General features: G+C 48.2%; 1 protein-coding gene across 1 annotated transcript; it reads left to right on the forward strand.

The window, feature by feature from the left end:
- Nucleotides 1–6,346: 6,346 nt before the first annotated feature.
- Nucleotides 6,347–23,552, forward strand: ALDH3A2 (aldehyde dehydrogenase 3 family member A2). Its single transcript, XM_005298164.5, has 11 exons — nucleotides 6,347–6,436; nucleotides 8,992–9,159; nucleotides 9,766–9,997; nucleotides 10,108–10,193; nucleotides 12,786–12,994; nucleotides 14,706–14,823; nucleotides 15,536–15,677; nucleotides 17,615–17,781; nucleotides 19,251–19,350; nucleotides 19,928–20,163; nucleotides 22,234–23,552. The coding sequence occupies exons 2-11, from the start codon at nucleotides 8,998–9,000 to the stop codon at nucleotides 22,246–22,248; spliced, it is 1,467 nt and encodes a 488-aa protein (XP_005298221.2). The 5' UTR covers nucleotides 6,347–6,436; nucleotides 8,992–8,997; the 3' UTR covers nucleotides 22,249–23,552.
- The last annotated feature ends 600 nt before the right edge of the window (nucleotides 23,553–24,152 follow it).

The raw sequence follows: 24,152 nt of genomic DNA on the forward strand, positions 1-24,152 counted from the left end.
ATGGGCGAGCCCTCAAAAAGCCAGCATGTGTTCTTGTCATGTTCGGATTCAAGGATTCCCCCATTCTCCTTGTATCACACGTCTGTCTAATCAGCCTGCCACCCAAGGAGGGCTACACAGATCTCGAGAGATGCTGGATGCTTTCTAAATCCACGTCCCAATAATCTGCATCCACTGATGCTTTAACAGCTCAAGAGGTCAGTGGGAAGGACATGGGGCCCTTCTCTTTCCCCAAGGACTCAACATGCTGCCTCTTTAGCATTCCAGTTGCTGGAAACCAGTGACTGAGTCCAGCTGTCCCTTAAGGCATGGCAGAGCATTAGTGTGGTGTCTAGCAGACAGGGCATTGGACTGAGAGTCAGGAGACCTGAGTTCTGTCTCTTCACCTTTCTGTTTCTCTTCCCACCATTTCTCTGTCCTGTCCATTCAGTTTGTGTCTCAGCCTGTGCGCAGGGCCAAGCATAGGGGCCTCAAGGCACTAATGTAATGTTAATAATAGTGCCTGGGCTAATGGGCCAGTTATATTCCAAGGAACAGACTCGCTTGTTCAAGACACTGGGAAAAACAGATGAAAGACAAACTCCCTTTTCCACTGCACCATCCCCTCTCTCTGAAGCATTGACTGTAAAGGGGCACCTTACATGGCCTTCTCCAAAGCCCCATAATAATGGTCTGCCTGGCATGGGAAAGACTTTTGCTCTGCCTGCAGCAGAATTAGTTCCTTGTCTAATTTCCCTCCAATCTGTTCAGACTGAGGTGCTTGAATTCCCTGGGGAGGGAAGTTTGTGATGGTGCTCTGGGGATGTGTGTGTTACAACAGGTCTGATACTGTAATCTTTATTCAGGTGAAACTTCCATGGAAGCCACAGACTCAGCTACTCAGATCTTCACTCTGAAGTCCTGTAGGGAGTTCTCTCAAAGCCAGCCCAGCCCTGGCTCAATGACCGTTCCTCTTAGTGCAAATCGCAGCATGTAAGCAGTTTCTTTGGCTTACAGATTCTCCATCCTGTAGAGCTGCTGGCAGTTGTTCCCATCAATCTTTCCCACGCCAAACTCTTTGCCACTGGGATTTACGCAACGGCTTGTGCAATGCTCATGTGCAGACAGCCCCAGCCTGCCAGATTCATGAGCTGAGCCTGGTGCCTGGGCAGAAGCAACGACTCCCGCTGGGTTGGCAGAAAGCAGCTGACTTGGCAAGCTCCCTGTTCCAGATCTGCGTGTGGCGTGGAGTGAGACTGATCCGGGATCCCTTTGCCTCACATAACATGGAAAAGGGCCTGGTACCGTCTGAATGGAGAGCTTAGGCAACGGAGCTACTAGGATCTGTGGCTTGTCTGCTGTGGTCAGAGCTAGTCTCCAGGTGCTTTTTGGTGTACTCACTACAACAAAAACCACAAAACCCTTCCCTGCCTCTGCAGTCCTTCTCTCCCCTTCCCCCCCCCCCCAAAAAAAAAACCCCAAAACCACCACCAAACCAGCTGAGGAACATTCGGTACCTTTGAACGTGGAGGGATGGAGGTGGGCAGGGGGAGCCAAAAGCCAGGGTGGAGTAAAGTTGTAGAACTTGGCTGGGGGTTAGGCTGCTGCTCCTGACTAGGGCCAGTGGTGAGGAGATCAGTGGGAGAACCTGTAGCACTCTACCACCACCTAGTGGGCAAGACTGACACAGGTTCCATGGCCCAACAACCCTAGCAAAGCTACAGCCCTGTTAGGTTTTAGTTTTGGATTGATCTCTAGCATGTTGGCAACAACTGTCTCTGCCCCTAAAGCCCCATTTGAGGCACTAAGGGTATGTCCACACTGCGGCAGCACAGCTGGGCTGCTGTAGCAGTGTCATGCAGACGCTTGCTACAACCGCGGCCAATTTTTTCTTGTCCGTGGAGGTAATCCACCTCCCCGAAAGGTAGTAGTTAAGTCTTCCATCGACCTGCTTGCCTCTACACTTGGGCTTAGGATGACCTAACTACTGCACAGGGCACAAAAGTTTTCACAACCCTGCGCAATGCAGGTCGGACAATCTAATTTGTAGGTGTAGACCTGGTCTAGGGTCCTTATCCACAAAGCTATTTAGGTCCTAACTTGGCTAATCTCCTTAACCTAGGATTTTCCATGCTAAATCTGACAATGTGTAGTAACTGATACTTTGGAGAGAATTTTGAGTAACCTTGGTATCGAGAATTATAAATGAGCTGTTCAGAGAGGGCACAGCAGCAAAAGCAAGTCGGTTCAGAAATTTGCCTAAAGTAAGTCACGCCCTGTCCCAATTCCCAAATTCTCTTCTGGATCGTTGGCATGCAGTCTGCATGTGACTCAGTTAACACACCTGTTTTTAACAAGTGTCCTGGTCAACTTCCAGTTAAGGTGATTACATGCTACTCCCTCACAAACCACCTGCATTTTCAGCTGTTTATTGGAGTATTTACCTCCCGTCCAAAACTTGTATAATGTTGCTGTACATAATTAACTGGCTTGTGTTCAACCCCCGGAGGTGGCTGCATCTCAGTGGTAGGTGTGGTCATCTGTCTGTTTATACTCAGAGTTTCAATTAGTGAAGGCCTTTGAGATCCTTTGGGGTGGAAGGTGCTGTACAAAGGTGAGTTACTAACAATTTTATGCAACAGGGCCTCTTACACGAACATACAGCTCTGCTTCACGCCAGCCTGAGGGGACTATGGAGTGCACTGTACTTGAGTCAATATGTTACAAAATCCTAACCGGACTTTGTTAGTCTGCACCAGCAGCTGCCTACTGCTGGGTGATCCTGTTTGAACAGGACCGGCAAGTTTCCCTGGCATTACAAAGGAACGTGCCAGACAGAGGCTGGGGCCATGGAAAACGAAAAAACTCCCTATGCGAGTTTGGCCAGCGCTTCAAGCGCCTCACTCTGGGATCGTGGACCCAGCACGTCAAGGCTCACCAAGGACTGAGAGGCACTCTGTGGCTATGTGGGGAAATGCAGACATTTCAGCCAGTCCAAGCATTCCTTGCCCCAGCCTGTTTTCACTGTACACGGTTTAGGGTATTTACTGCCCAAAACATGTTGGGAAAATTCCTTCCTTTCCCAGAGTCATACACGTAAGTGGCTGCTGCATTCTCCGGGCCATTACTTGTCCTGTCTGTAGAGTGACCCAAGCCCTGTCCACAAGCCTATGGATTCCTCAGAGCTTGGCTGTCTCACATTCAGCCATCAAACAGAAGTCAGAGAAGCGTCTGCATATATTTTTGAACCGTGTGAACAGATCAGTATCAAATGGAAGCTGGTTTCAAGGCTCACTGCTTACAGGGGTCGTTTGCCCCTTGCCTATACTACTCACGGGAAGTGATTTCTTTGATTTTCTTTGTTTTCAAAAACTAGGCAGAATGTCACACTGTTGAGAGCAATCAGCCACATGTAAAGAATCTCACAGCTTGCGAGAGGCCAGAGGAGAACCTGTTCTATACCGTGTCCTCACCTCCAGGCTGCATTGAAGTCTTGCAGAATCCTTCTATACAACGTCTCTAAGGGACAGCCTTTCCTATCCATCCCCCCAGCCAAAACTGTCATCCAGGCTTTCATCATCTTATTGCAACACGCTCTTGTGGCCTTGACAGTCTCGCCCTGCTCAGCTCCATTCGGTTTGATGCTACAAGGATCATTTTCCTAGCCTGTGCCACTGACCGTGTCCCCCTTCTCTTTGAATCCCTCCACTGGCTGCCTCTTTATTGCATCAAACATACGCTACATTCGTGATCTGCCTTCTAATCGCTCCTCCGATGTGATGCCTACAAAACAATTGACAAGGGTTAGGCTCTTGGTGTGCTGAGAGCACTGCCTGTCATGCTAACCCATACCGACTCATAGTTTCCATGGATTCCCCCACTGTCTGTCTGCATCCATCTGTTGTCTCTTATCTTCTGTTTAGATTTGTTTGCTCTTTGGAGCAGGGGCCCATCTTTTGTTGTGTGTTTGTTCAGCACATACCACTGGGCCTCTGAGGTGCCATGGTAATACATATAATAAAGAAGAATAACCTGCCTGACCTAGTTTGGTGTTAAAATATGTGGGAGGACTCACTCAGGGGAGATTTTGTTTGTGCACCTGTCTGCTTTGGGAAGTTCATTCTTTCACCGGCCTGGCGGTCGCAGTCATTCAGACAGAACGAAGCAGATTCATAGATTCTAGGACTGGAAGGGACCTCGAGAGGTCATCAAGTCCAGTCCCCTGCCCGCATGGCAGGACCAAATACTGTCTAGACCATCCCTGATAGACATTTATCTAACCTACTCTTAAATATCTCCAGAGATGGAGATTCCACAACCTCCCTAGGCAATTTATTCCAATGTTTAACCACCCTGATAGTTAGGAACTTTTTCCTAATGTCCAACCTAGGCCTCCCTTGCTGCAGTTTAAGCCCATTGCTTCTTGTTCTATCCTTAGAGGCTAAGGTGAACAAGTTTTCTCCCTCCTCCTTATGACACCCTTTTAGATACCTGAAAACTGCTATCATGTCCCCTCTCAGTCTTCTCTTTTCCAAACTAAACAAACCCAATTCTTTCAGCCTTCCTTCATAGGTCATGTTCTCAAGACCTTTAATCATTCTTGTTGCTCTTCTCTGGACCCTCTCCAATTTCTCCACATCTTTCTTGAAATGCGGTGCCCAGAACTGGACACAATACTCCAGCTGAGGCCTAACCAGAACAGAGCAGAGCGGAAGAATGACTTCTCGTGTCTTGCTCACAACACACCTGTTAATACATCCCAGAATCACGTTTGCTTTTTTTTTTGCAACAGCATCACACTGTTGACTCATATTTAGCTTGTGGTCCACTATAACCCCTAGATCCTTTTCTGCCGTACTCTTTCGTAGACAGTCTCTTCCCATTCTGTATGTGTGAAACTGATTTTTTCTTTCTAAGTGGAGCACTTTGCATTTGTCTTTGTTAAACTTCATCCTGTTTAACTCAGACCATTTCTCCTCCAATTTGTCCAGATCATTTTGAATTATGACCCTGTCCTCCAAAGCAGTTGCAATCCCTCCCAGTTTGGTATCATCCGCAAACTTAATAAGCGTACTTTCTATGCCAATATCTAAGTTGTTAATGAAGATATTGAACAGAGCCGGTCCCAAAAACAGACCCCTGCGGAACCCCACTCATTACGCCTTTCCAGCAGGATTGGGAACCATTAATAACAACTCTGAGTGCGGTTATCCAGCCAGTTATGCACCCACCTTATAGTAGCCCCATCTAAATTGTATTTGCCTAGTTTATCGATAAGAATATCATGCGCGACCGTATCAAATGCCTTACTAAAGTCTAGGTATACCACATCCACAGCTTCTCCCTTATCCACAAGACTCGTTATTCCTATCGAAGAAAGCTATCAGATTGGTTTGACACGATTTGTTCTTTACAAATCCATGCTGGCTATTCCCTATCACCTTACCACCTTCCAAGTGTTTGCAGATGATTTCCTTAATTACTTGCTCCATTATCTTCTCTGGCACAGAAGTTAAACTAACTGGTCTGTAGTTTCCTGGGTTGTTTTTATTTCCCTTTTTATAGATGGGCACTATATTTGCCCTTTTCCAGTCTTCTGGAATCTCTCCCATCTCCCATGATTTTCCAAAGATAATAGCTAGAGGCTCAGATATCTCCTCTATTAGATGTCCATTGCCTCGATGGACTCTTCTCACATGATCTCACTGGAATCTACTTTTCCTTCAAACCCTCTCACCCCCCCCCCCCCAAAAAAAAAAAAAAAACTGAAATGGAGAATTCAAAATTTTCTTTTGGAGCAGAAACCCCTTAGGAAACAGGTTTACAGATGACTGGGTCAGATGTTGCTAGAGGTGTATGGAGATTCCTTGTAAACTTCCCTCCTGGAAATCCTAACATTTCTTTCTGTTGCTTATCTTTTCTTCCTTTCCTGTCTTTATCTTCTTTACCTTCTCTGCCCATTCCCTCTTCCTTAAATCTCTCCTCTTGGATATAGGTGCAGTGAAAGAAAATCCTCTGAGATGCAGCCAGGAAATCAAGTAAGATGGACTGAGACCTGGAGGGAATGGAGTTAAGATTTTAAGGAGAGTGAGAACTGAGATGTTGAGGAGCTCAAGGAGGGAACAGTGGCCCAGATCCTGAAAGATTTTGGCATCTAACTCCCACTAATTCTAATGGGAGTTAGGCACTTATTACCTTTCAGGATCTGGGCCAATGTACTTTGGACTTTGTAGAACCTGCCAAGAACCACAGTCAAGAAAATAATTGGCAACTAAATATTAACGGTCCACAATTATGTATAAAGATGTTTCTTGCAAATACTATACAGGTGACCCTGGGCTTGGAGCCAGATTTCCTTAGTGGGAGGGATGAAGTCAAAGTAGGGAGGTGTTAGGGGCAGGGCTGTGTTCTTTGCACTCATTGCTGTCGAGAAGTCTGGGGAGAAGCTGCGTTTAAGGTAATGTCTTTTCATAACAAGCCACTTTTGTTAAATCTTAATAGCAAACTACCTACTCCCAGGGAAGGGGAGCCACTGCGCCTATTTACTATGAAATTTCTGCCCTTTGTTTTCTCAGGCAAGGAAGAGAGCTTTTGCAGGAATAGCTTTCCTCCTCTTGCTTAGGTATTAATTATGTAGTGGAAGCTGACATACAGAGACATAGAATGAAATGCCTGTATTGTTTTAATAGAGTGGACTGGGGAGAGGGTGATCCTAGATTGAATGAAGTCTCCATTTACAGTGAAGTTGTTCTGTGAACACAAATGGCTTCATTATAACCAGGAGCTCCTATCATTGTAAAATTTGCAATGATCAAGCTGTGTTTTGCAGGGTGGGTGCCCAGCCACTAGAGTGAATGGTGTCACACTTCAAAATAAATTAATTCTTAATATTTACAATTTTTGGTAGCATTTAAATAAACATGAGGGTGTGGGGGGATATGTTTAAATAAATTCCCTAAGTCTGGGAAAGAATGTGGGCAGGGCAGATTTGTCAGCTGCCCTGCCTCACCCTGGGAACTGGCAAGAGAGCAGCTGGTATCCCATGGACCTCTCTGAAATAGACTTACTGAGAGAAAGTGCCATAGGTCAAGCAGCTGTGTTCTGTTGGCGTGTTGTCCATAGGCTTTTATTATTATTTGCATGAACATAGGGTCCTTTGGTGCTCAGGAGTCTCTCTGCCCCCTGCTAACTATTCCCCAATCGCAGCCATAATCTTGTGACTTCATGATCTCAAAATTAATGAGCAGAGGATTAGTAGCCTTGCCAACAGCTGTAGGGCACTGGCAGAGATGCCAACTCCCTGGGCCAAGCTGCGGCTCTACCTGCTGGGAGGGGTGAAGTAGCTCTATGTAAATGCCTATGTACCTGTTTGTTCTAATGAGTCCTACATGCTCTGCAAATATTGACTCAGGTTCAGGAACAAGCCTCTTGGGCTGGCTATACCTGAACCTGTCAGGGCCCTAGTGTTGTTTGCAAATTTGCAGAGTAATTTACCTCGTGCCCTAGATTGCAATGGCTCCTTCATTATATCTTCCACCCTTCTCTGTCTCTACCTTCATCTCTCTTACACTTAGTCCCTCCCTTCCACTCCTCTCTCTACTCCTGATCTTGTATCCACTGTCATGCTGCTGCCCTAGGCCCCTGCATCCACCTCCCAGGTGCTGCACATCAACTGCCCCTGTTCTTAAGGACAACTGAAATTGCACCTCTATGTGAAATTCAGATCTAAGCCCCGTACACTTTCTTTTGCTTGTTCTATATCATACTTGCTGCTCAGGCCTTTAGGGTATGTCCCTACTGCAGCTGGGTGAGTGCCTCCCAGACCGACAGGGCTAGCTCTGCTCTAGCTAGCGTCCTAAAACTAGACATGGCAGGAGCTTGTGACTCAAGTATAGACCCAGGTGGGTGGGCAGGCTCAAACACCGGGGCTAGCCCATTCCACAACCTCCACACAGCTATTTTTAGCGCACTAGGTGGAGTCAGTCTACCAGGCCAGGAGGCACGCTACCAGCTGCAGTGTAGACATCCTGAGGCAGGGACTCGCTATCTGTGGCACAACTCACAGCTGCACAGCACTGGGTACAAGCTGGGCACTAAGGGCCTGATTTTTAGGGGTATGTAGCCCCCACCGCTCCACATAAAGTCACGGGGCTGCAGGTGCTCAATGCTTCTGAAAATCAGCCCTAAGAAAAGCAGAACGGGCTGCAGAAGCCACAGACAGATGGAATAAAGCAGGTGTTATGGGCTGGTGCCTGGCTCTGCATGATGGGGGCATGCACCCACCCCCATTGCACCCACTCTGACACTGACCCCACCCACACCCGACACTGCACTTGCTCACCACCCACCTCCTGGGGACCTGCACCCACCCCGACATAGTGCTCACCCTGACAGGGATCCTCGGCCAGGATCCTCTACAAACTCCACGTGCTTGGGAGCAGGTGGGGCAGCGGGGTCCCGCCCTTCCCTGGGTGTGTTGGGGGAGGCATCAGGCTCACTCTCCCCAGTGCCCCCTCCATTCTCTCTCTAGGGGGGTCTGGGTTCCCCCAGGGCCCCTCCATTCTCTGGGGGGGGGGAGCCTGAGTCCCTCCCAGGGGCCCCTCCATTCTCTCGGGGGGGTGTTCCCCCAGGGCCCCTCCATTCTCTTGGGGGGGGAGCCTGAGTCCCTCCCAGGGGCCCCTCCATTCTCTCGGGGGGGGTTCCCCCAGGGCCCCTCCATTCTCTTGGGGGGGGAGCCTGAGTCCCTCCCAGGGGCCCCTCCATTCTCTCTTTAGGGGGGTCTGGGTTCCACTAGCGTCCCCTCCATTCTCTGGGGGGTTCCCCAGGGGCCCCTCCATTCTCGGGGGGGGGGAGCCTGAGTCCCTCCCAGGGGCCCCTCCACGCTCTCCATTGAGGTGGGTGGGGGGACCGGAAGTGCGGCTGCCCCCTACCCGGTCAGGTGACCGGAAGGAGGCCGTGTCAGGGGTGGGGGGGTGGAGCGGAGCCGCCTGTGACCGCCGCTCTCTCCGGCAGCTCCCGATGGACACCCGGCAGCAGGTCGTGGCGCGAGCCGGGGCCGCGTTCCGCTCGGGCCGGTCCCGCCCGCTGGAGTTCCGGCTCCGGCAGCTGCGGGCCCTGGAGCGGATGGTGAAGGAGAAGGAGCCGGAGATCGCCGCCGCCCTGCGCGCGGATCTGCACAAGGTGCCCGGTGCCCCCCTTGTCCCCACGGGCCGGCTGGGCCCGGCCTGTGCCCCGGGGCGCTGAGCGTACCCCGAGCTGCGCGGGGCTCGGGAGCGACGCCTCAGACCTGGGGTGGCCGGAGCCGCCGAGTCCTGCAGCCGCCTGCTCCTGTCAGGGCGAGACCCTTTGGCTGAGGCCGAATGGGGGGCAGGGAGGGGTAGCTCAGGGGTTGGCGCATTGGCCTGCTAGACCCAGGGTGGTGAGTTCAGTCCCCACTTAGGGATCGGGGGCAAAGTCAGTCCTTGGTCCTGCTAGTGAAGGCAGGGGGCGGGACTCGACCTTTCGGGGTCCCTTCCAGCTCTAGGAGATGGGATATCTCCGTACATAGGCTCTGAAGCAGAGTCACGTCTGTTGTATAAATGTGTCCCCAGGGGAAATGTCCCAATCACCTCCCCGCTGTTGTGCAATGTGTGCGTGTGCCCGCTGCGAAGGAGACCACGCCGTCCGCTCGATGCAGATTCAGCTTGTGCTAATTGTATTGGCCATCGTCCTGTTTCTGGCTCTGGGTGTCAATATGGCGCCATTGCTTTGGTGTTCACTTACAGAGCACCCTGTTATTTATTACAGAGTGAATGCAATGCATTCAGTTTCGAGATTATGGGAGTGTTGGGGGAGATCGCCCTGATGGTGGACAACCTTCCTACATGGGTCGCCCCTAAGTCTGTTCCCAAGAATATAATGACGCTGACAGATGAGGTCTACATCCACCATGAACCGCTGGGTGTGGTCCTGGTCATTGGGGCTTGGAATTACCCCTTTGTCCTGATTATGCAGCCTCTAATAGGGGCCATTGCAGCAGGTATGGTATAACCCTTATGCCTTGTTTTGTTGGCCTTTACGGTCATCTTTTCTCCCCTTAGTGTTACAGGCTCAAGCAGACAACACATTGTCCTGATTTTTGTCTCTTAGGAAATGCTGTAGTAATCAAACCTTCAGAGATAAGTGAAAATACAGCAAAACTCGTAGCTGAGCTGATCCCACAGTATATTGACAAGGTCAGTAAAAGCCAACACTCCTGACAGTTCTGTTGTTTTTAGTTGTTTGTTTGTTTGTTTTGTAGTGCCTGGGCCCTACGGATACAAACTTTGTATCCGTATCTGATCCACGATCCGCAAACATGATCCGTGGATATTTGCAGATATGAAGTGGATATCTGCAGGGCTCTAGACATAAAATTTGGATCCACATCCATCCGTAAACATTGTCTGCAGACATAAAGTAGATATCTGCAGGGCTCTGCCAATCCAAGTTCCATCATGCCAAGTACTGTACCGGCATGTACCAAAGATGGTCTCTGCCCTACAGAGTTTGCAGGTGGATGCAGCAAACAGACAGGGTGGAGGGGGAGCACAGGCTAACGGTGAGACTATTCTGAACAACAGGATCAACAAAGGGGAGTTTATGGAGGGATTAGAAGGAAAATCATGAGGTGGCTTTGCAGGTGTCCATGAGGAGCTCATGCATGAGGGAATGTTCCAGGCAGTTAGTGTCTTGTAAAGTCAAGCAGACTGGGCCTTTCCGGTCAGTGTTCCGAGCTGCATCTGAAGGACAGGGGTCTCTGTGGGACCAAGTGTGGTATCATTCCTTTTAGGGCCTGCTTCTCGGTTAGAAATTAATAGGAGTTTTGCTATTGACTTCAGCAACGACAGGTTCAGGCCTCCTGAGGTTTAAGTCATGAATGGTGACCTGCTCTCCCCAAAAGTATCCAGACTCTGCAAGCCGGGATGCTGTGATTAGCATCGTAGCACAAAGGGGATCCCAGCACGATTGCATCCTGACCCGCGCTGTTTACAAAAGATTACTTTGCAAGTTAACTCGGGCACTGTAAAAGGACAGCATTGCGGTGTGGTAGCACCGGGGCTGGGGAAACAGCAGGATTTCTAAAGTGAATAGCTGCTGCTTTTGTGCCAGTGACATAGAATCAGAATGTTGCAACCACTCTTCGTCTGCAGTCACAGCTACTTGGGTGTAGAAACCTGGCCGTTCCTGGCCATCTCTGGTGGGCTAGTGGGTCTCTCAGCTCTCAGTGAGAGGATAAAGGCCAGTCCACCTCTGGGCCTATATGTGTCCTACCAAATCCCTCTTAGGGTGAGATTTGCTGCGCTGCTTATGCTCCTCTTTAAGGCCAGTTTTGATTCTCATATCCTAGCCCTGACAGGACTTGCAGTGTTTGAGTGTTAAAATCTCACTGGGGATAGATGTAAAAACTACCGATTTGATTGGCCCCAACTAGGAAACTGCTCCAGCCTCATTTTGGTGGAGAGCTGCCTTGAGATCCCCAAACCTACTAGACTTGGCACAATGGGATAAGTGAGGGGTGTTTCTGTATTAGGGGTAGGGGGGAAGTTAAGAGGTGGCTTGAATGCCAGACATGTTGGAGACTTTCATTTCCCAACTCCTCTGTGCAGGGCTAGCAGGTGATTTGCCAAAAGGGAATTCCTCCTTCCCACAATGTTAAACCAAGCCAGCGTTTTCTATGCCTTTTGCAAGGGGAACATGTTGCAATTCTTCCTGACTGCTGCCACGGAGCATTTCATCATAGGTCCTTTCTTTCAGACAGTTCAGGCTTCCCCTTCTTAGGAACATGGGACTAGCCATGTTGGATCTGACCCAAGGTCCACTGAGCTCTGTATGCTGACTGACAGTGGCCAGCGCCAGATGCTTCAGGAGATGCAAGAACCCTGCCTGAGACAGATATGTGCTAATCTTCCCCCTGCGTGAGGTCTCGTTCTGGTCTCGAATAGTTAGAGATTCACTTAAGCCCTGCAGCATGAGGTTTCCTACCTGCCGGTGGTGGTGTTTGTGAAGCACTAGTGCCTGCTAGTACCCCCATGTTTGACTCCAGGTGTCTGCCATTTTGAAGAATGGGGATGGGATGGGAGTTCCTGGCTAGAAGAGAACAGGCTCCTTCAGCTGGAATGGCAGGCAGTAAACGCTTTAGTCTAGTCCATGCCTTGCTAAAGGAACTCTGGGTAGTGGGGTTTATCAGCAGCAGAGGCTTAATTCTTCCCCACAGGCAGCATTAGCACGTCAGCACTCTTTAATGAGCACAGCCAGATGGCCCAGGAGACACAGCTGCAGGTATTTCCGGCGATGCTGCAATCCTGCCTCTTCAGACAGTTCTCTAAAGATAATGAAGCCATGAAAGTAAACCAGACTTCCCATCCTGCTGGATTGTTGTGGTGCTTATTCCGATGATCAGTAAAAATGTCCAAGAGCTAAGAACAAATGCCATTTCTGCACCAAAAACTGCCGCTGTTGGCTTTGGTTTCATCTTGGCTTCTGTAACCTGGGACTGGCAGCACTTGTCCCCCAAGTGGCTGCAGCTTTGGTAAAGCAATTGGTGCTTTGCCAGGAGTCAGACTGTGGATCTGGAGTGAACAGCTCACATCAGGCGTGGGAGACATTTTGCAGTGTTGAGATTTCTAGGCAAACAGTCCAAATGGGATGGTGGCTCTGCATTTGCAGTGACCTTGTCATGCAGTGACAGCAAAGTAATGATCTAGTGTTACAAATCTCTTGACCTTTATTGCACCAAAGTCAAGTCAGTTACACAAACATCTTGCTCTTTCTGCCTGCATTTGAAGGACCTGTACCCAGTTATTAATGGAGGGGTCACGGAGACAACTGAGCTGCTAAAGGAGAGGTTTGATCACATCTTCTATACCGGGAGTTCCCAAGTGGGCAAAATTGTCATGGAAGCTGCTGCCAAGCACCTCACCCCTGTCACGCTTGAACTGGGTGGAAAAAGTCCGTGTTACATTGATAAGGACTGCAACCTGGACATTGCCTGCAGGTGAGCTTGTCCTCTGGGGATCAGTTGCTGGGGGCGGGGAGAAGTCCATGAGGAGTGTTTGTGGCTCTCACAGTTGGACGCATGCCTCTCTGACTGGTGGCGGCTTATGGCCAGACTCTCCTTTCCTACGCTGGTTTCTCTCTGTCTGGGGGTTTTGGTTAGCTCCCACTTAACCCCCCCTTCTGCTTGTTTGAGTTTTGGCAAATAGAAACTGAAAGATGAACCTTTTATTTTAGCATATTTGGCTCTGTTAATGTTTTTTAAAAGCTTTTATCTAATTAGTTTAAATACATTTGATGTAGCAGTTTGCACAGTTGATTATACTTGACTGTCCGCATTGGGCGAGGGAGGAGACTTTAAAAGGTGCAAAAATTAGCTTAAGCTGCCCCCTCGTTATTTAAATAGACCCAGTCTTGCAAGTTGCTCCATGTGCAAGTAGCTGGCAGGATCGAGGCTGTGGTTTTGGATTTTTGTTTGTTTCATCCCATTCAGTTTCACAGCCATCCTGCAGAATCTAGAACAAAGGGCACAAGTCCAGAGTCCCCCAACAGCAATCTCGGAACACTCCCCCAGACTCGTGTCTGGCAGTTGCCTTGATGGGACCCTGCTCTGTGAATTACTGAGCAGTACAAAACCAAATATTTAGAAAGCTGTTTTTAAAATAGGAGGCAACATTCTTTAAAGCAGCTGTTAGAGGCCTAATTCAGTAACTCCACTTATTGTGGATGCTGGGGTATTAACATTTTTCCTGCAGCAGAGCAAAAGAAAATGGGTCAGATTGAAAAGCTGTGGAGAAGAAGCATATTCTATTGTACGCTCATGACTCAGTTTTCCATTTGCCCGAGCAGAGCTTGAGTATCTCGTATGGGGGCCCCAAGGCTTGCGTTAATTGTAAGAACGCAGAGTTCTTTAACACAAGAAAATCATAGCATGGCACACATGACTTGGGTCGCGTTTCAGTCATTGCAGCCACTGAATTTTTTTAATCCCACTTGAAGTCTCGCTTTGACTTTCCCGGATTTGGTGGGCGGTACCGTCTTTCCCAGAACATCCAGCTATATATGCTTATATGCCTGTGCTCCTGTTTAATCTTGTAAAATGAGACTAAAACCTGCACTGTTTGTACAAACATGCACTAACGGTCTTGCTAGGCAGAGACTTTGGAAGGCTGCAGCCTGTAGATATGATCGACTGATAGCCAATGCTGATGCAGCGTGTTACAGAAAGATAGCTGCTGTACCTTGTTCAAGGCTCTTGCTCTAACTCTTGGCTATTTTTAATTAAAGCAGAACACTGCAGGGTTCAGGTGCTCTTGAATTGCTGGAGTTTGTGCTGCTGTGGATCCGTTGCTTTTTAACATCCGCGTGCAGCATTGGCTTCAGAATCCCCTGTCAGCATCAGCTGGGGGAATCCTGTGACTCTTAATGGGGGTTCCAATGAGATCATCTTATCTAGGTTTCAAAATTTGTTTACAGAGCACTAGAAAAGAGCACCATTGGGGTGTAGTCTCTGGTAAGAAGCATTCCTTCTCTCCCCACCATGAGTCAGCCTCCTGCACGGAGCTGTGCTCCTAGGAGATGCTGAACATCAAGCTAGTAATCACTTCAGAATGGTTTGGGTGTGGTGCATCGGCAGTGCTCCAGGTAGAGATGTCTCTTTTTGTCAGTAAAACACTAGTAAATGGAGATCAATCCTTTTCTTCCTTCCTTAGACGGGTAGCTTGGGGGAAGTATTTGAACTGTGGGCAGACCTGCATCGCCCCCGATTACATCCTATGTGACCAGTCCATCCAGAACAAAGTAGTGGAGACTATCAAGAAGACTCTCAGGGTAAGTGTTAAGTGACGCGTGCTTTGCAAATCTGCGGCTGCTTTCCTTGTAATTGTAGCCGTGTGTGTTTTGCTCTTGTATTTCAGGCTCGTGATGGTGTCAAGTGTGTGCCTTGGAATGTTTGTAAACTGCTTGACAACTCCAAAGCCCTTGTAGCAGTGCCAGATCTGGGGACTTACTCTGGCCTTGGCTACACTTGAGAAGCGCCGCCAGCGCTGCGAGTACTCCACCTCTCCGAGGGGAGTAGCTTGCAGCGCTGCGAGCGAGTGTGCAGCGCTGCAGGCGCTGATTACACTGGCGCTTTACAGATTACACTGGCGCTGCGCTCGGGGGAGGGAGGGTTCACACCCCCGAGCACAGCAAGTTGCAGCGCTGTACAGCGCCAGTGTAGCCAAGGCCTTAGTCAGACGGTCCCGCTTGTGTTTCCTAGTGTCGATTCAGTTTTCCCAAGCCTGTCGAGTTTCAGATCTGTGCTGTCAAGTGTAGCTGGAAATCCACACCCGCAGAGAGCACACGAATACATTTCAAGGAAATGACAGGCACCTCCGAGGCTGAGAAACGGCCTCATCTGAGTCATGACAGGATTTGCAGCCTCTGCAGTAGTCCAGCGGATGGCTGTGCTGACTCTGGCCTAGGAAGGGAGGTGCCAGATTATTGATCAAACATGTCCAGTTTTTAAACCCCACCCCCTTTTCTTTTCTCTTTTTTACAGGAATTCCATGGGGAAGATATAAAAAAATCTCCAGATTATGAAAGGATCGTCAACAAGCACCACTTTAAAAGGCTCGTGACACTGCTGGAAGGACAGAAGATAGCTTACGGAGGGGAGACTGATGAGGCTACGTGCTTTATAGGTATTCCTTCTACATTTGCTTGGGACAAGAGGGTGGCATATAGGTGTTACCGTGATCCTTATGCCAGCTAGTGTCCTCTCCTCTCTGAGCTGATGTGTAGTCAGACTTCTGGCTCATTGCGCCTGTATTTAATCCAGTTGGTGCATATGATTAAAATAAAAAGCGAATATCTCCTCCTACTGCAGCCTAATGTTCCTACGGGACAGGTGTTTGGCGGCTGTTTCCGTGTTTTGATATAGCTATTCATTCTCCTCAGGTCTAGTATGAACAAAGCACCGGTGAATGGCAGAATAACAGACCAGCTTCAGTTTCCTCATTTTCAGGTCTTTCCTTCCCTCCTTCCCCCCAAGTTCTCAGGCTCCTGTTAATCTGTACAAATCTCTTCTAAGTCACAGAGACTTGTGGTACCTGTTTGGAAGTTACACCATGGTGCAAAGCCTCTGGTTGTGCTCAGGTGGTGCCAACACCACAGGCATGAGGTCTGCCTTTTGCCTTCCCTTTTTAAAAGGGATAAAGCGTGGGGCTGGGATCCAGGAAACCCGGGTTTGTTCTCTGCTCTGCCACTGACTTCCTGTGTGACTTTGGGCTAGTCACTTGACCTAACTGCTAATTCATAGATTCTAGGACTGGAAGGGACCTCAAGAGGTCATCGAGTCCAATCCCCTGCCCTCATGGCAGGACCAAATACTGTCTTGACCATCCCTGATAGACATTTATCTAACCTACTCTTAAATATCTCCAGAGATGGAGATTCCACAACCTCCCTAGGCAATTTATTCCAGTGTTTAACCACCCTGACAGTTAGGAACTTTTTCCTAATGTCCAATGCTGCAGTTTAAGCCCATTGCTTCTTGTTCTAATGATACATATTGTAGCCTGGTCCTATAATAAATGCCAATTGGTACTCCGCTAAGGAGAGGAGACCCCTATGGTTCTTGCCCCAGGATCAGACACAACAGAGTCAAAACTGACAAGTTCAGTAACTTGTAGGGAACCCCAGGCTGTATGGGAAGGGTACTCACCTGGAGACCAAAACACAACCTTAGCCACCTGTTATTAATACAATTAATAGAGACAAGAAAGCTCCGAACCACAGAAGCAAATAGCAATAATAGCGTATTAGAGAAATCTTAACCGTTATTCCTTGCCTAGCATATGCTCATACTTATATACTCACACCCCTTTCTTGGAGATCTGGTGGTAAGAGATGAGACAAAGGACCAGCCCTGTCTCTGGCATGCAAAATGGGTTTGATGGTCCGGATCCCCGGTGCTTGAAGATAGGTGATAAAGGATTGAAGGCTGGTGGGCTAGCTGCCTTCTTCACGTGGGTTCTTGCTTATATAAGGCCTGGGAATCAGCCTGAATATTCATACAAAAACTCTGCCTCCTCTGTCCATATCCAACTTCCTCACCCTCATAATATTGGGGTGCCTTTCCCTGATAAGCTAGCATATTCATCCTTATTGACTCATCCCTATTGCTAAAGCAAATTTGTGGTTAGATGTCTGCCAACAATCCTCTCTGAAAATATCCAAGCTTAGTATCAGTTCAGTATTCCTGCGGTTGCTCAGTCTCATGTCAACTTTTCTCATAAGCAAGCTAGTCCCAGTTCCTCAAAATCTAGGGCAACTGTTGGACCACTTTATTTGTGCTAAAGGTCAGAGGTCTATGCTTTACTTACACTAACTTGCTTAGGCCAGTGTCTGCCAGGATGCAGGCCTGTAGGTTCCTTGCATTACTGCTAGTGAAATAAGGCTACTCTGGCCCTACGGGCTACGTACCCACCTGACTAGAGCAACAAAACGGCGTTTATTTTCTTTGAAAATTGAGATGGGGATACTAGCTGTGCTAGATGCAGGAGAGTGGGTGGGGCTTCCTGAGCAGAGCATTTATTTCCCTATGTCCTAATTCAGTCTTCTCCCCTGTCTGTCGTAGCCCCGACTATACTCACTGATGTTAGCCCAGAATCCAAGATCATGAAAGAAGAGATTTTTGGCCCCCTCCTTCCAATCGTGACCATAAAGAGTGCGGATGAAGCAATTCAGTTCATAAATCAGCGGGAGAAGCCGCTCGCCCTTTATTTATTTTCCAATGATAAAAAGGTAGGTCCTGGGCTCCAGAGTTGGACACACAACTCTGCCCTGCATATTATAAACACAGAGCCAGGTTCATCCTTGGCATAGCTTCATTAAGTGCGTTTGGCTTTAGCTCCTGTTAAATCCCAGCTCTTGGGTCCTCTGGAATCTGATATTCCCAAAGCTTCTGGAACTCCCCTATCCTTAATGGTGGCAGATTAAATCAATCTGTTTTGCCCTCACACCCAGGTGGGAACACAACATAGATGGGTCATTTTGACAAGTGGCTTCCCACCACTCCAGTGCTCGTCATAATAGCTCAGGGTGACCGGGCTCTCGAAACAGGTCAGGCCTGTTCATACACCACCAGAAGAGTGCTATGTAAGAATGTGTAGCTTGGCAACGTAGCAGAGACTGAAATACTAGCTCAGGTAAGGACACAGTCAGTAACAGAGGCTGGTAATCTTTAATTACAATATTAGGCAAGTTGTGGCCTCTGGACTTGCAAAGATTCTAGCTAGTACAGATCTTGTACAGATCACTGAATTGGCTATTGCTAGTGGGAACGTGATAAAGCCAACTACGTTATAAGCAAAAGGGAAAGGGGTGTGTGCGTCTGTCTGCCTGGGAAAGCGAAGTTTAACCCAGCTGCTGGTGCAGTTCCATTGAGGGCCGTGGGGTTGTACTTGTGTAGCTAAGAGAATTTGTCATCTTGAATCTGAACTCCTAGTTCTAAAACAGGAAAGAACTCTGTTAATGCAGAGTATTAAGACTCTGTACAAAGGGTAGCTCCTCCTGCAAAAGACAGTTATCAGGCATCTCAAAGTCTGAGCATCAAAGGATCTTGTGCAGTCAGCACCAACTTCTTCATGGTGACACCTGGCCCTAGTTAGCCTGCTTGCCAGCCCTTGGAATACAGCTGAGATTTTATTACATTTATAACCATATAAAACCTGCATCTCTTACGGGTGGCTTATTAGAGTGTTTCCTTAGTTGGCCAGTCTCTGGATTCTCTCAGGGGAACTTTTCAAACCTTCCTTAGTCGGGGCTGACGAATTACCAGCTGAATTCCGGAGCTGTGTGATGTAACCCTGATCAGCCACCCGTTCTCACCTCTTGATTCTCATTGCATTTAGCTTTGAAATATTTGTCCCTTTAAACATTTCTAAAACTTGACTCTATAGTGGTGATCTTAAAGCATTCATCACAATGCTGTAATCTGACAAGAGGCCAAGGAAAATGTTGGGTGCTACGTGAACACTACATGGTGCTGTTTTGGAGACTTCCACCTCCAAAAAAATGTCCCCATTAAATGTCTGGAGAAACAGAACATTTCTGAAGCCACAGGTAGTAAACTTGATGAGCGGGTTCCCATCATCCCTAAATTTCTTTGTCAAGATAGTTTCTATCATGGTGTTGATCATCCCTCTAAAACTTTATATTAAACACAGCCGGTAGGTTATCTAGCATTGTATCGTCTGTTTGTGTTTTATTAGTTGATCAAAAGGATGATATCGGAGACCTCCAGCGGCGGTGTCACTGCAAACGATGTCATTATGCATTACACTCTCCCAGATCTGCCCTTCGGTGGAGTCGGTGAGTGACTCTGTGTAATAAACCATGAGTGTGCTGTGTAGTCCTGCTCTCTGTATCTTAGCCACTGGTTCTTTCTAATGATCACGTGACTGATCAGAGCCTTGGAGTTCTGTACAGCAGGCGGCCCCTCGTCCTTCTTAAATAAATACAGACAGCAGGTTCCCGTAGAAAGGTGCTGGCCTGAATTCCCCCTGTTTATCCTCAGAACAGGTAGACACGCACCCATAAGCAGCTTCCAGCACACCCGCATGTGCTGCACTAACGTTCCTCCACCTGGAATGACCTCTTCTGCGGATGAGCCGCTAACTCCGTTTCCAGGCCCATTCAGTCCTTGGTCCCTCTGCTGAGAGTGCCATCAAGGGGTCCCGGTGTGGTGCAGACACCTGTTCTCTGGGAACGGGACTTAGACCCCCGAAGGTTTGACAAAGGGCAGGTTACTGAAGAGGAGTTGGGTTTCTAAAGGAACTTGTCTACGGTGCATACTCTGTGTCTTTGGCACTGCTAGCCTGGATGTGCCCAACGGATTAACTTGCCCAACCAACTGCATGCTAACTAGTGTGTGTGTTGACACATTCAGGGAACAGTGGAATGGGCAACTACCATGGCAGACACAGCTTTGAGACCTTCTCCCATCGCCGCTCCTGCTTAATTAAGTCTCTGACGATGGAAAGTGTGAACAAAATCCGGTACCCGCCAAACAGTCAGAGGAAACTGGACTGGGCCAAGTTCTTCTTCTTGAAGCGATTTAACAAAGGCCGCCTGGGGCTCATTGCCCTGGCCCTGCTGGGAGCCATCCTGGCTGCGGTGATAAAGGTGAGCTTTGGGGCTCTGGTTTTCTGTACCATTATGTGTTTTCAATGAAGGTTTATTTCTGAGCCCAGTTAGCGCACGGAGGTCCCATTTCCCAGCCTTGCTCCTCTCCTGGAAGCTAGTCTACTGTAACTTTTGAGCTGAGATCTGTGTGAAAGCAGGGCCAGCCAGAAGCCCTCAAATCTGCTTCGATCTCACTTAGGCTAGCAGGATCCAGACCGGTAACAGGGCTGAGCTGATCCTTGGGCAAATCCTCTGTGTCTGCTAGGCCATTATTGCTCTAATTTGATGGGTAACGTGTGAGAAACTGAGTCCTCCTCCTGAAGAACAGGTTGGGACGTGGCTAGATGGGATCTGCAAGAGCTGCTTCCACCACTCTTTCCCCATTAGAGCTTTCTTTGGGAGTAGTTGGCTGGCTGGCTGCCTGGCTAACGAACTGAATGTGTGGCATTTGTAGCTGCGCATTGCTTACAGGGATACTGTGGAGGGGAAGGTTGGCTCTTGGCTCTGCTGCAGACAGCCCATGTAACCTTGGACAAATCACTTCCCCATGTGGATGTGGGGCTACTTCCCTCCCTCCCAGAGGTGCTGTCAAGCTCTGGAGAGGGGGAGCAGGGCTGTCTGGGCGGCATGAAACTCTTGCAGTTTGGAGTAGATGGAGGATTCAAGACGGTCCATGATACAGAACGTCTTTAAAAGTCCAAATGAACAACTTCCAGTAGTGCAGCAAACCAGGCACTACACCAGGGGTCGGCAACCTTTCAGAAGTGCTGTGCCGAGTCTTCATTTATTCACTCTGATTTAAGGTTTCGCGTGCCAGTAATAATTTTAATGTTTTTAGAACGTCTCTTTCTATAAGTCTATAATATATAACCAAACTATTGTTGTATGTAAAGTAAATAAGGTTTTTAAAATGTTTAAGAAGCTTCATTTAAATTTAAATTAAAATGCAGAACCCCCCGGTGCCCAGGACACTGGCAGTGTGAGTGCCATTGAAAATCAGCTTGCGTGCCACAGGTTGCCTACCTCTGCACTACACGCTGCCTTGGGGGAAGTGAGGGTAACCAGGGGCTGGGTGTGCTGTCATGCCACACAGCATAATGTCAACCCTAACTTGTGAATCTTTCCTGCCACAGCCTGGGTAGACTTGCGGGCGTAGGGGAAGGGTAATACTAGATCAGCATGTCAGTAAAGACTGGTTGAATTGGAATCGCCATTGGGGATCACATCCACTGTCCCTCTAGTGCCGTATCCTGTCTGACCATGGCCAGACGGAGATGCAAGATCCCCACATCAGGCAATTGCAGGCTAATTGTTGTCCACCTTAGGTCTCCACTCGTCAGAGATTGGCTTGAGCCCCGAAGCACACGGTTTTCTGTCCCTTCCCGAATTCTTTGTTACCATGCATTATGAGATGAGGTCCCTCTTAAACTATTGTGCCAGTCTGTGACCAACTCTGTCTTTGAAATAAAACCTTATTCTACCATTTCCCCGCACCTCGTTACGTGCCGGCTCAGTGAAGCGGGCGACGTTTGGGTTTTCCCAGAATCAGTGGCCTGTGCTAAAGAGAAAAGCCCTGTGTGGGGTCTTGGCAGTGCAGACACTGTGTGCTGGGTCTGTCATTGCTCAGAAGCAGCAGGTTTCAAAGCCCAGCTAGTCCTGCTGAAGCAAGAGAGGACTTTCCTTGTGTGGCGTATTACAGACCCTGCTTGTAGAGGGGGGAATCTTTCAGAGCCGTGGATGTGGGTACTGCGTGGAGTGAGCAGGCTTTCCTTCTGTCCATCACTCTGGCTCTTGACCCTTACAGCCAGCTCACATGGGGTTGTGAACAGCTGATTCTTCTCTTGCATGCAGCATCTAGGCTGTGGATTCTACACCATACTCAAAACAAGAGTCAAAAGGGGATGAGAATAGGGAATAAGAGACTGACAAGGGGGCCAGGAAAAGCAGTGCCTGTTGGATCCAGAGTTTGTTCAAGTGGGGAATGCACACCCACTTTTGTTAATATCTAGGCGTTGGAATTTATTCCATCTCTCTGCTGAAGTTATACAAGATCTTTCTTTGCCTTCACAGGTGGCCTACTCTTGAAGAAGAGAAGTGACCTGACCTGCTATAACCAATCCGCAGTACTCGTACTCTGAGCGCACACTTTATGTAATGACCTTTTTCAACTTGAGAGTTTTACTTTTTTTCTATGAAATATTAAGGGCACAAAGCAATGAGAAGTAAAGTAAGAATGCACTAGCTCGTAACAGTGCAGGGGCTAGCACTTCGTGTTGATTTGAAAAGCCATGCGGCAATACAGGGATTAATGCAGCAGTGGGCATAAAGTATTGGTCATGCCACCAGCGAGAAGAGAACTGCAAAGCAGGAAGCAGCAGCACCCTTCGTTGCTACTCCATGCTGTATCAAGACCGTGCTTATGTCTTCTCAGGACTGTCACCTCCTGAGCTCACCCAGTCTTTGCTGGAGAAGTAGAACGTGGGCTTACGTTTCAGTCTGGGAGCCATCACCGTTCAGTTCCTCCAATGATTTTTCCAGAGTCCTCCAAAAAGAGGGAAATCAGGACCTGATACACTTAATGTAAAGAGTAAAAGCCCAAAATAAAACAGAGGTAGCCTTTTTACATCTTAATGGGCAGATACATTTTCTTTAGAGTACTTCCCTTTTATGGTATCTGCCTAGTGTTGTAGTAAGTATCTTCCACACCTTGTAATTAGTCTTCTATGTCTTCCTTTCTGGTGTGGTGGAGACAGATTTTACTAATACTCAAGACTAATTCTGACTAAATGTACATTGAGGCTGCTGCTCACCTTCTAACCCAGGACATGTATCCCTAGAATCTCCCCCAGAAAAAAAAGATTGTCCACTCGTTAGCCCTGTGATTTAATCTGACCGCACAGTCAACTAGCTGCAGCTTCCAAAGTGAAACACCTGCTACAACTGTTAGAGGGTTGCAAGGTATCTGTCTTGTAATGCTGCAGTCACCTGTGCTCCTATCTGCCCGGCTTGCCTTTTGTGATGCAGGGGCTGTGTTTAGAGCATTAGGAACTAAAGAATTCACTCTTGGCATATTTCCATTTGCTGCTGGAGAGAAGCCAGAACATACTTTCAAGTGAAGTATACCTAATCTTATGAAGACACCAGTTAATTAACAAGGGACCTATTTCAGCTGAAGGGGAAGAGACTTGATAAACTTAAGCACTGGAAGAGGTTCCAACTTTTTAAAACAAATATTTTTAAACAATAAGGAAAATAACCTGATATACTATTAAATTTAACTGAAGAATTTATATTGAAAAATTATTTGCCTTTTGTTCAGTAGCTGGAAATGTATGCTGTTTAGTTAAATAGATTTTGAAAGTACTAAATAAACGCTGACTGACCAACAAGAATGAATGGAGCTTTGTTGGCTCAATAGAGGAGGCAGTATAGAGAAGTACCTGAGAGGGAGTCAGGAAACCGGGGTTATGTGCAGTTCTGCCACTGGTTCCAGGCAAGGCTCTTCACCCGACTTTCCCCATTTGTAAACTGGGAATATTTCTCCCCCCCCAGAAAAAGCCCTTTGACCTCTAGGTGAACAGTGCTCTGAGGGGTAAGTTATTACAGATATTAACCTTTCATGCTCTGTCTGTTAGTATAGCCTGGTGCTGGGTATGACTACAGGTTAGGGAGGGAGCCAGCAAAACTCTACTGGAAGCTTCATGCTAGAGCTACCCCTATTATTGAAATCTCCACCCGGCCCATAGAGAGGCGTGAGGTGAGGAAGAATGAGATCTGCACACACTGTTCCTGTGTCAAATGATTTGATGCTAATGCAAACTCCTTTGGAAAGCTGTTCCTTCCCTGACTACTGTCTTTCCCCCTATGGAGCAGTCCTTTCAGGCAGCATGCCTCTGAAGCAGATACCCCACTCTGAGAGCAGAGATGGAGAATATGCTCTGAAGAGGTTCACAGCTAACTAGAGCTCAGGGATTGTCTTCTGCCGGGGC

The sequence above is a fragment of the Chrysemys picta genome, chromosome 19 (assembly GCF_011386835.1).
Source record: "Chrysemys picta bellii isolate R12L10 chromosome 19, ASM1138683v2, whole genome shotgun sequence".
NCBI classification, from domain to species: Eukaryota; Metazoa; Chordata; order Testudines; family Emydidae; genus Chrysemys; species Chrysemys picta.

Excerpts from the sequence above, each read along its gene's own strand:
- ALDH3A2 (XM_005298164.5), top strand. The coding sequence starts at position 8,998 with ATGGACACCCGGCAGCAGGTCGTGGCGCGAGCCGGGGCCGCGTTCCGC. Across the intron at positions 12,995-14,705 it reads AACCTGGACATTGCCTGCAG|ACGGGTAGCTTGGGGGAAGT; the intron begins GTGAGCTTGTCC and ends TTCCTTCCTTAG. Across the intron at positions 19,351-19,927 it reads TCTGCCCTTCGGTGGAGTCG|GGAACAGTGGAATGGGCAAC; the intron begins GTGAGTGACTCT and ends TGACACATTCAG.